The 11844-nt window shown below is 35.5% G+C and overlaps 1 protein-coding gene across 2 annotated transcripts in view; it reads left to right on the forward strand.

The window, feature by feature from the left end:
• Positions 1-11407, forward strand: part of LOC104111819 (serine carboxypeptidase 1-like) — a 31464-nt gene extending 20057 nt beyond the window's left edge. The window contains exons 1-8 of one of the 2 annotated variants that reach the window (XM_018776181.3): positions 8337-8750; positions 9228-9335; positions 9438-9709; positions 9799-10041; positions 10236-10348; positions 10454-10549; positions 10659-10764; positions 10956-11407. In XM_018776181.3, the coding sequence (XP_018631697.1) occupies positions 8366-8750; positions 9228-9335; positions 9438-9709; positions 9799-10041; positions 10236-10348; positions 10454-10549; positions 10659-10764; positions 10956-11117 (1485 nt within the window). In that variant the 5' untranslated portion in view covers positions 8337-8365 and the 3' untranslated portion in view covers positions 11118-11407. Of the gene's footprint in view, positions 1-8336; positions 8751-9227; positions 9336-9437; positions 9710-9798; positions 10042-10235; positions 10349-10453; positions 10550-10658; positions 10765-10955 lie in introns of those variants that run through there. The other variant, XM_070185018.1, reaches the window with a different exon arrangement.
• The last annotated feature ends 437 nt before the right edge of the window (positions 11408-11844 follow it).

The following is an 11844-nucleotide window of genomic DNA, read 5'->3' on the forward strand; positions in this document are numbered from 1 at the left end:
GAAATCATGATAATGAAAGTTAAGCCTCTTACAATTTAATTTAAATTTGTTCTTGATCATAGGATTATTAATTTGGACATTTGTAATCCAGTTAGATCAATATTTATGTGATCTTCTTTATGGGATAAAGATTAGTTGATCTCATTAACTAAATCACATAGATAGATGATGCATATGGAGATATGATCATGAACCGACTCATTGGATAATTCCTAATGGTTAGAATTACCATAAACTGTCAATAGGATATTCTCTTAAAGATTGTGATTTAAGAGTTTCATTTGACCGGAGATCGTCAGAGTAGTTGACAAGTTATTTATTGTGCTTTGATACTAGACACATATAGCCCTAGGGCGATAGTTGAAAGAATATTGGGTACGATTAAATACTTGTAGAATTAATGATTGATCAAGATGGAATCTGTCGACTCTTGGTAATGAGTTTAAGCTCCATGTTGTCATGAATTATAAACGACCAAACTAAGACCTTGGCCAGGGAGATTGAATGAAAGAAGAAAAGAGTTTCTTAGGTCATTCAATGATCGATTATATATGACATGAACACATAGTTGGTCGCCTATTAGGATTTGATAGTTGAACCATATCCTAGGGTGACTCAGAGCTATAAGGACAAGAGAAAATATTACTTTATTCTTCTACTGGTTCTTGAGAGTAAATTGTATACTTTATATATCCGGTCGTTAAGGAGTGTTGCTAGATGCCACCCTTGATTAGTATATTGATATGATTAATTTACTACCGGTTTAGTATTGAACCTATGGGGTCACACACTAACGAGTGTTCTGATCTTTGCTAAAGGATTAACTAACTTATTATTTGACAATTGAATTAAAAAATTTAATTAGTCAAATAAATAAAGTTACTAGTCCAAATGAAATATTATTATACTCTTTGCTAGCACAAGAAATATAATTAATATTGTGAATAAATTGAAGTTTTTTATTTTGAATAGAATAAATTATATCTCTTGATTGAAATATATATATATATCTCTTGATTGAAATATATATATATATATATATATATATATATATATATATACACACACACACATATATTATGAGTGAAAATATTTAGTATCTTTTTTATTATATGCTATCCATAAACTGTCTATCAGGCATCTCTGTGGTCTATACATTATACATTCCGCTAAAACTCTAAATGACATAATTGACGGTGGAAATAATATTAAATTATATTTATTACAGTGAAGGCGTATATATATATATATATATATATATATATATATATATATATATATATATATATATAAAGTTATGTATATAATATATAATATTAATGGAAGGGTCATAAATCAATCCAACTTAAAGTTGGGTTCACGTATTAGTCCAAAAAGGACTCGTCGGCCACTAAGTCCCATTGTGAATGGGATTTGTATTTAGAAGGAATTAACCCAAATAGCCGTCTATCCAATTGTTTAAACTAAAAATGGCCGGTGGATGTATAATATATGTATAATTTATGTATTATATGTATATAATTATATATATTCAATATGTAATTTATGTATATGACTAGAAAAAGTAAACAATAAATATGACATTCTATTTGTATAAAGATCCCTTGTATTTATAGTAAGTTATGGAAAAGTTCAATTTAGAACTAGACTTTCCTTTAGTTTTCCTTTATTGACTTGGGAAAGAATTGATGATTGGCTATATATATCATCCATATAACGTGGCCAAGGGATCAATTCATGAGGTGTGCCGCACAGTCGAGAAAAATTGTTTTCTTGTCTTATTACTATTGCTTCGAGTTTTTGAGAAAATTTCAGCAAAGTATTCATCAATTTATTCGCGAATTTCATTGATCAAAGGGTTGATAGCAAGGATCAGTCTCGGTGTGGATACGCATAGAATCTTCGTACTATCGAAATTTTTTTGAAACGAGACTCTCTTCACCAGGTACGTCTTAGATCCGATTTTTGACATGTGAATAAAATTTTAAACACGAAAAGATCTTCTTAGGATTGTTATTGTCTTCCGCTGCGTGTTACAAACATCTATATATAATCCTATATAATCAACCAAATATTTTAAGTATTAATTAGGGACCTCTTATAATTTATGTAGAATTCTAAGTAATTATTTTTTATCTTGCGATAAACCAAATTACTTCAAAATGTATCATCAAAGATAGAAAATTCTTACTTTGAAAGTCGCCTATAAGAAATGGAGTAGTACTCTTCCTCTCAAGGTAATTAAACGCTACGTGTGTGAACTAAGGGTATTAAAAATATTAAAAACCAATAAAATCCAAAATAAATCTTCATTTTATCTCCTTCTCGATCAGCCTTTTCTGTCTGCTCGAGAACGACGACGTGAAAATGAAAGGTAACTATCTCCTTAATATATACTCCGTACTACAGGATGATGAGAAGAAGAAGCCCCATAATAATTTAGCATAAGAAGATTTATTTGTTGACGAAGAATTGAAGAAGGGGAAGAAATGTTTCAGACAAAAGCTCTAGGTTCTTCGGATTATACGACGTCAATGTCCTCACTTGTATGTTTTAATCTTATCATTTGGCATTGACACGTGTGAGCATCACAACCATCAAAAAAGTTGATCAAGAGTCGTTGATTTGAATATACAGGAAATAAGTAGGAATCTTCCTACACGTGAATTTTATACATAGTAGGGAATAAAAGAATCTAAGTTAGTTACACATAGGGATTGGTAATTGTACGGATGACTAGAGTAGATTTATTTCTGCATTTTCTCTTTACATCAATTTTACATGTATAAATAGGCTGTACACAATGAATAAAATATACAGAGAAAAGTTTCTGCATCATCTATCTCTCAATCTTTCATAGTACCAGAGCAATTCTCTGCTCGATCCTTAAATTTCATCATCTAATCTTTCTCTTTTCCCTTGCTCAGTTTAATCTACAATCATTACTGGAATAGATTCCTCACCTACTCTTTTTCTTTCTGGTTCAACCAGTCAAGTTGTGAATCATGATGTCAATCATCCTTACTTTCTTCACTCTTCAGATACACCTAGGATGACTCTTGTCATCTCACCCTTTGATGGAAGAGGATTTTCAGGATGGAGAAGATCCATTCTGATTGCACTGTCAGCTAAAAACAAACTGGGATTCATCAATAGGGTTTGTGATGAGCCTACTTTGGGTTCAAAGGATCATGCACAACGAAGTAGGTGCAATGACATGGTCACCTCGTGGCTGCTAAACTCTCTAACTAAGGAGATAGGAGACAATGTCATTTATTCCAAGTCTGCAAGAGAGATTTGGAATAGTCTTGAGCATAGGTTTGGATAGTCTAATGGAGCCAAACTCTATCATCTGCAAAAGAAAATAGCCAAAACAGTTCAGGAAAATAGAAGTATTGTAGGATATTTTACAACTTTGAAGAGGTTGTGGGATGAGTTAGATTCTTTGAACTCACATCTGGGGTGCACCTGTACTTGTGCGTGTGAAGCGAAGAAGAAGATGGACAAGTTTCTAGAGGATCAGAGAGTCATTCAATTCCTTATGGGATTGAATGATGTGTATGCACATGCAAGAGAAAACATCCTCATGATGATGAGCCCACTTCCAAACATGGATCATGCCTACTCTTTTCTTCTGCAAGATGAAAGTCAAAGAAAAATATATGTTAGCCCACAATATCTATCAGATGGGGAATCTTTCATGGTTGGAACTCCAGGGAAGTTCAATCAAAGAAACAACAATCAGAAGACCTGAAGAACTCCTCAAAAACAGGGAACAATCAGAATATGCAACAAAAATTTAAGAAGAAGACAAAGTACAATCCCAATGTGAGTTGTACTCATTGTATGAGAACAGGGCATGTCAGGGCAGATTGCTACAGACTAATAGGTTTTCCTGATAATTTTCAATTTACAAGATTAACAAATTATCAATCTCCAATAAAAGGGAATGCAGTGGTGGCAGGACAGGAAAACGAAGAGAAACCCAATACTTGCATTGAAGGAAACATAAGCAATCATAACAAATTTTTCAGTAAGGAACAAATGTCTAAATTGGTGAACATCATCAAGCAAGTACATATTGGAAATGCAGGAAACACAACATCAGAAATCAATACAAATGTTGTGGCTGGTACCAGTCTCAAATACACATGAACTTGTCTTGCTGTTTTTAACACTAAAACATAGATTATTGACTCATTAGCTTCTGAACATATGTGTTTTGATGCTAGTTCCTTCATAAATTTGACCCCTCTGCATGTACCTCTAAATATTAGTTTACCTAATTCATTTCAATTATGTGTTACACACATAAGTAGTGTGTCTATTCAGCCTGATATGATTCTTCATAGAGTACTTATTGTCCCTTCTTTTAAGTATAATTTATTATATGTTCATAAGTTATGTGTTCAATTCAGTTGTACTTTAAACCTAACCTCGAGTGGATGTCTATTGCAGGTCCCTTTAATGAGCAAGGGACAAGTTTTTGGTGAAGTTAGAGATGGATTGTACCTGTTCCAGCCACCTAGAATAGAGTATGTTTCTTCATTTAGATAAAATGTAGTTTCTATTCCAAAAGGGAGAAATCCCAGTGTTGTTTCTACTTTTGTTTCTTTTCCGGTACCTTTAGTTGCTAATGCTACATCTAATGTAATCCAATGGCATGCCAGGCTAGGGAATTTGCCCTTTTCAGTAATGAAAAATTTGAGTTTCATTAATTTTCCTTCTAGTTTTGATCATGTGTGTAACATTTGTCCTCAAGCTAGGCATACCAGACTGCCTTTTCCTTTAAGTCAAACTACGAGTTCTGCTAACTTTGATTTAATTCACATTGACACTTGGGGGCCCTTCAAGACTATCACTTACAATGGATACAAATATTTCTTAACTATTGTAGATGATTATAGTAGGGCAACTTGGACTTTTCTTTTGATTACTAAGAGCAATGCTTTTTTAGTCTTGAAATCATTTCTATGTATGGTAGACAGACAATTTAACTTGAAAGTGAAGAAAATCAGATCTGATAATGCCATGGAACTAGGAACAGGATCACAAAAGGCAAGTTTTCTTGACTCTCAAGGGATAATACATGAGACATCTTGTGTTACAACTCCTCAATAGAATGGAGTGGTTGAGAGGAAACATAGACATCTTTTAGAAGCAGCAAGAGAATTATTCTTTCACTCTAAAGCGCCTCTTCCATATTGGGGAGAATGTGTGCTGACAACAACCTATTTAATCAACATAATCCCTTCTAAGGTTCTGAAGGGTCTAACACCATATGAGATTCTGCTTGGTAAACAACCCAACTATGGTTCACTCAAGAGTTTTGGATGCCTGTATTATATATCAACTTTGTCTCACAACAGGGGTAAGTTTGAGCCTAGAGCAAAGGGTTGTGTGTTCCTAGGGTATGCCCAGAATCAGAAAGGATACAAAGTTCTAGACCTTGACACTAAAAGGGTGTTTGTTTCTAGAGATGTCAGGTTTCGTGAACATCACTTCCCTTTTGCTCACACGCCTTTGACATCTAATTTTCCCTTATTTCCACCAACTACAATTCCATCAGACACTTTCCCTCATGCCCCAGCAGAATCCTCTTCTAGACCTATCTCACCATCACCCTTTTCCCATATTATCTCCAACTCACCCTTCCTCTTCATCACCCAGCAGCACATCTAAGTGTCCTACTTCCCCTACTCCAATCAATATCACTCTTACACCCTTTTAAATCCACTCTTGTTTCATATCCTTCTTACTCACCCACCAAGACATTTTCTCCCTCATCAATCACTACCAGAACACCTATTCCAGTTCCTCCTCCCCCAGTCAGAAAATCTGACAGGGTAACTCAGAAACCACCTTACTTAGATGACTACATCTGCAACAACATTTTCCTATCTGACCTCAGTTCTTGTTTATCTAAGCCTCTCAAGCCTACTGCATTCTCCTTTGGAGCACTTTCTATGAATAATCAACACCTTCTCACTTTTATTTCTTCTATTTCTGAACCAACCAGTTATCTACCGGCTTCTATACATCCTGGGTGGAAGAAGGCCATGGATGTTGAAATTTCAGCACTTGAACTAAACCACACTTGAGATGTTATACCCCTACCACAAGGAAAGAGAGCTTTACCTTGTAAGTGAGTGTATAAGGTTAAACACAACTTAGATGGTACAATTGAAAGGCTCAAGGCTAGATTGGTGGTGAGGGAGGGACATACAAAGGGAAGGGATAGATTATTCAGAAACCTTTTCACCTATGGTGAAAATGACAACCATCAAGTGTCTCTTGGCTGTAGCTATTAAGAAGGACCGGAGAATATCACAATTGGATGTAAATAATGCCTTCTTGCATGGGGATTTACAAGAAGAAGTCTATATGAAGTTCCCTGCAGGTATATCTCCTCCTAAACCTAACCATGTTTGTCTCTTAAGGAAGTCACTCTAGGTCTAAAGCAAGTATCAAGGCAATGATATGCTAGGTTAGCTGGGGCTCTAATCTACAAAGGTTATTCTAGTTCTCTCAATGATTATTCCCTATTCTACAAGCAATCAAGTGATCTCATTTCTATCTTATATGTTTACGTTGATGACATACTACTCACATGCAATGATGCAGCATAAATTACATATATCACAACCTTTTTAAACACAGAATTCAAAGTTAAACATCTTGGAGACATTCATTATTTTTTAGGAATAGAAATCCGTAGAGAAAAGCAAGGATTTATCATAGGACAAAGGCAATTTACTTTGGATCTTTTGACAGAATTTGATTGCACAGGTCCAACAGTGTCTTAACCACTCGATTCATACTCTAAATTACAAGTTGATGTAGGAGAATCTTTGTACGATCCTACTGTTTATCGTCATCTAGTTGGAAAGCTCAATTATTTGACTAATACCGGGTCGGATCTCTGCTTTGCAGTCCTTTGTTTAAGTCAGTACATGCAACGCCTTTGCATTTCCCATTACTCAGCAGCTCTGCGTGTCTACGTACTGATCCTTAATTTTCCACTCCGCAGCTCCCTCTTTTGATTTACTCGCCTTTTGTGACGCCGACTAGGCGGCTTGTAGAGATTCTCGTCATTCTGTGAGTAGTTTTTTCATCACGCTTGGTGGAGCTCCAATCTCATGAAAATCCAAGAAGCAGATTTCCATTTCCATCTCCTCTGCTGAAGTAGAGTACAGGTCGATGCGGCGAGTAACTGCTGAAGTTACTTGGTTAGTTCGCCTTCTCTCTGACCTCTCTGTCACTCCGACTTTGCCAGTTCCTATTCACTCCGACAGTCAGGCAACAATTCACATCGTCCGGAATCCCGTGTTCCATGAGCATACCAAGCACGTGGAGCTTGATTGTCATTTTATCAGGCAACAATTCCTCTCCGGCTTAATTACACTCTCTTTTGTTCCATCGGAGCAGCAACTCGCCGATCTCTTCACCAAGCCTAGCCTCTTTCTAGAGCTTCTCACAAAACTATTTTGAACAAGTTGGGGTTCTTTCCCTCCCCTCCAACTTGAGGGGGGATGATGAGAAGAAGAAGCCCCATGATAATTTAGCAGAAGAAGATTTATTTGTTGATGAAAAATTGAAGAAGGGGAAGAAAGGTTTCAGACAAAAGCCCTAGGTTCTTCGGATTATACGGCGTCAATGTCCTCACTTGTATGTTTTAATCTTACCATTTGGCATTGACACGTGTGAGCATCACAACCATCAGAAAAGTTGATCAAGAGTCGTTGATTTGAATATACAAAATAAGTAGAAAGCTTCCTACACGTGAATTGCACATGTTTATATATAGTAGGGAATAAAAGAATCTAAGTTAGTTGTAGAGGCGGATGTAGCTTACTGGCTACGGGTTCAACTGAACCCATAACTTTCGACGCGGAGTAAAAATTTATTAAAATTATAAAAATAGTAGATATGAACCCATAACTTTAAAAATATAATGGGTTCAATGTTAAAAATTTTAAAATTGAACCCATAGGATTTAAATCATGGATCCGTCTCTGGTTAGTTGCACATATGGATCGGTAATTGTAAGTAGATTTATTTCTGCATTTTCTCTTTACATCAATTTTACATGTATAAATAGGCTGTGTATGAATAAAATATACGGAGAAAAGTTTCTGCATCATCTATCTCTCAATCTTTCACAGGAACAACTTATTTCGAACAAGTCATCTATAGCTGTTAAATTCGTATGACGTTTTAACCAAAGAGCACAAAGGACAAAGATATGTCAGTCCGATTTTGAGTACAAGAAAAAAGATCTGACGACATTCTCAACGTTTTGCATACTCTATAAAATAAAGAAGAGTTATCGCTGACTTATCAATCACCATTTCTTGTTTCTTGCATGAGAAGGAAGAAAATGAAAGTTTCCTCTGTTTTAAGTCTTTTTCTAATTCTATGCTACCTAAGTGTCCAACAATGTTACGCAGGGGAAGCAGATGTTCTACGGCAATTTCTCAAGGCTCGACGGGCAACGACTAGTATTAACCACGGCAACGCGGCTGCCGAGAAACAAAGACGATCATCGTCAAAATTCAGAGTGCCACAGGTAGGATCAAAGGAAAATGACAAGATTTTAGCACTGCCAGGGCAACCAAGTGGGGTGAATTTTGATCAATATTCAGGATATGTTACAGTTGATGCTAATGCTGGTAGAGCCTTGTTCTATCACTTCACTGAATCAACTCAAGACCCTTCTTCCAGGCCTCTTGTCTTGTGGCTAAATGGAGGTAAATACACATGCACCACACACACGTTTATGGGCAAAGTTAGTGTGTGTTTATATATGTGAAGGGGCGGAGCTAGCATATGGCTTGCCTGTTCGGCCGAACCCACTAACTTTGGTCCAAACTATGTATTTGTCTTAATAATTCATTGAATATGTATAAATTGTTAATTTAGAACCCAATAACATAAGCGAAGTAGAATACCGAATTCACAAGCTTTAAATCCTAGTTCCGCCTCTGTATGTGTGTATAAGCTTTGAAAGTACAATCAGCTTATATTTTAACATGTTGTAGCACGTTCATTACCTGTCTTAATTATTTCCATTTTCCGTACTGATCTCACTTTTTATCGACAGTTTATTATTAATTAGGTGACCTCATAATATTAAAATTCTTCTACAATGTCATTTACTTCCCTTTATTGTTTGAGTATCATGTTTCCAGCTTAATTAATTTGTTGTTTTTGTATGAACTTGATAGGACCTGGTTGCTCTTCGTTTGGGAATGGAGGAATGACGGAACTTGGACCATTCCGCGTCAATAAAGATGGAAAAACCTTGTGGCTTAACCCATTTGCCTGGAACAATGGTACTTAATTATCTCTCTAGATCTTCTGCAAAATTTGTCATCACAATTGAGAGTAATCAGTAAACCGTAATAACAATGAACAATTTTGTGACTTTGATGCAGTGGCAAACGTGCTCTTTTTAGAATCACCTGCTGGTGTTGGATTCTCTTATTCTAATACTTCATCAGATTATGTTACTGGAGACGAAAAGACTAGACAAGACAGTTTCACCTTTCTCATAAATTGGATGGAAAGATTCCCAGAATTTAAACACCGCGACTTCTACATTATTGGAGAGAGTTATGCTGGGCACTATGTACCTCAACTTGCTCAGCTGATCTTATCCCACAAGAAATCAGAACCCAACCTCGTAATTAACTTGCAAGGAATAGCCGTAAGCTAATTATAAGCTTCAAATGATCATCAAAATCCTTCTCTAGATTATTAAGTCACTAATTTATCTATATATGACATGGTTTTTAGACAGGAAATGCCTTCATTGACGATGAAACAATGAGTAGTGGTTCATACGACTTTTATTGGACACATGCACTAATATCAGATGAAATCCATGAAGGAATTGTCTCTAATTGCAACTTCTCAGCAGAATTTACCACACAAGCTTGTGATGAGTACACAGACCAAGCAGATTCATCTCAAGGCAATATATACACTTATAACATATATTCCCAACTGTGCAACTCCTCTGCCTATTTTTCCCTTCCTGTAAGTTCCACTAGCTAATTAACTGCTCATTTCATTCTTGAGAATTTTTTTTTATTTGCACCCAGTATTTAAACCGATTTAAATAATTTAATTTCACTGTCGCAAATTAAGGTGAGAAATTTTTTTAAAAACTGTACATTTTAGATCCCTTTATTAAATTTATAACCTAACCTTTTTTCTATTGGCTATAACAGATATCTGGATTTGATCCATGCTCAGCTGATTATGTAGACAATTACCTAAACACTGTTGAAGTACAAAAGGCACTTAATGTCAGAGACATACCCCAGTCCTGGGGTTCTTGCAAGTAATACATATATACTGTGATTATTTTTAAAATAATTCGTTAATCAAGTCGAATAGGTTCTTTTTTTTTTTTTAATTTCACTTGTTTCAATTCCCTCTTTTGCAGTGATTACATACACGGCTCTTGGCAAGATTCCCCAGATACTGTTCTACCAATCTTTCAAGAGCTCATGCAAAGTGGCATTAGGGTTTGGATTTATAGGTTAGCAAATCAAGCAAGGAACTAAGCAGTCCTCATAAAAATAATTCAAAATTTCGAAACAATAACATTTTCTGATCAAGCCTTTTCTTTCCTGACTTAACAATTTCAGCGGAGACGTAGATCATATTGTGTCTGTAACGACAAGCAGATACGCTATAAACAAAATCAAAACACCAGTCAAAACGCCATGGTATCCTTGGTTCTTCCAAGGCGAGGTAAAAAATGTTTCATTATTAATTACTAATCTTCAAATCTACAATCTCTCTTAATTTCCGGATTATCATGTAGGTATATGGATTAATTAAACACACCCCCTTGGAGTGCGCCTTCTAAAAATCATAATATTTCGTGCACTGAACTGTCTTTTCTGTATGAATTAATTATTTCATGCACCTTTTTTTTGAAGGTTGGTGGTTATGCAGTAGAATACCAGAACTTGACATTTGTGACGGTAAGAGGAGCAGGACATTTTGTTCCAAGCTATCAACCCGGTCGTGCATTGACCATGTTCTCATCTTTTATCAATGGCACACTCCCTCCTGATCTAGACTTTCCTGGTCTCCACTAATTAAACAGAAGATAAACGATTATTGAGAAGGGGAAAAAAAAAGAAGGAAAGTTGGTTTCACATGGAATAATTTTGTAGAAATCTACTACCCAATTATATTCTTGATCTGATATTCCAAATTCAAAATAAGACATACACAATCTAGTATTGACGATGTGTTGTTTCTCATTGGTTAGAAAAATCTCACTAAATTAAATGTCGTTTCAGATGTCTAGTTTCATCTCTAAAAGCTTTAAAATCTTGAATTGATGCGTAGAGAACTAAATGAAGGAAAATTGGCATTTGGGTCAGAGGTTTCCTCGTGGTCACTTGTACTGTGAATGAGAAGAACGAAAATAAGGTAAGAATATGTCGATTTCCCTCGAACGATATGGATTCCAATATTAGGTGATAACGCCCAACTATACCTTCTAAAAAGGACTAAGCGGTTGTTGCAAATATATTCCGGCTAATAAGTCCGGAGTCGAATCCCACAAGGAATTAACCTATCAAACACAGCTACTAAACTCGTACAAATTCACACAATCAATCTTAAGAAATATTTAAGTAACATATTGGGTTTTATTAACTAAATATTACGTAATAAAAATGTAATAATTAACAACTAACTACGAATAGGTTGTAAACAAGAATTGGAATGATCTAAGGTTGTGATTTTACTATTGTCGGAATTCTTTCCGCTACGTTTCCTATAAATTTGCCTAAGTCTTTTCTACCGATCATGAGC

The sequence above is a fragment of the Nicotiana tomentosiformis genome, chromosome 1 (genome assembly GCF_000390325.3).
Source record: "Nicotiana tomentosiformis chromosome 1, ASM39032v3, whole genome shotgun sequence".
Classification (NCBI taxonomy): Eukaryota; Viridiplantae; Streptophyta; class Magnoliopsida; order Solanales; family Solanaceae; genus Nicotiana; species Nicotiana tomentosiformis.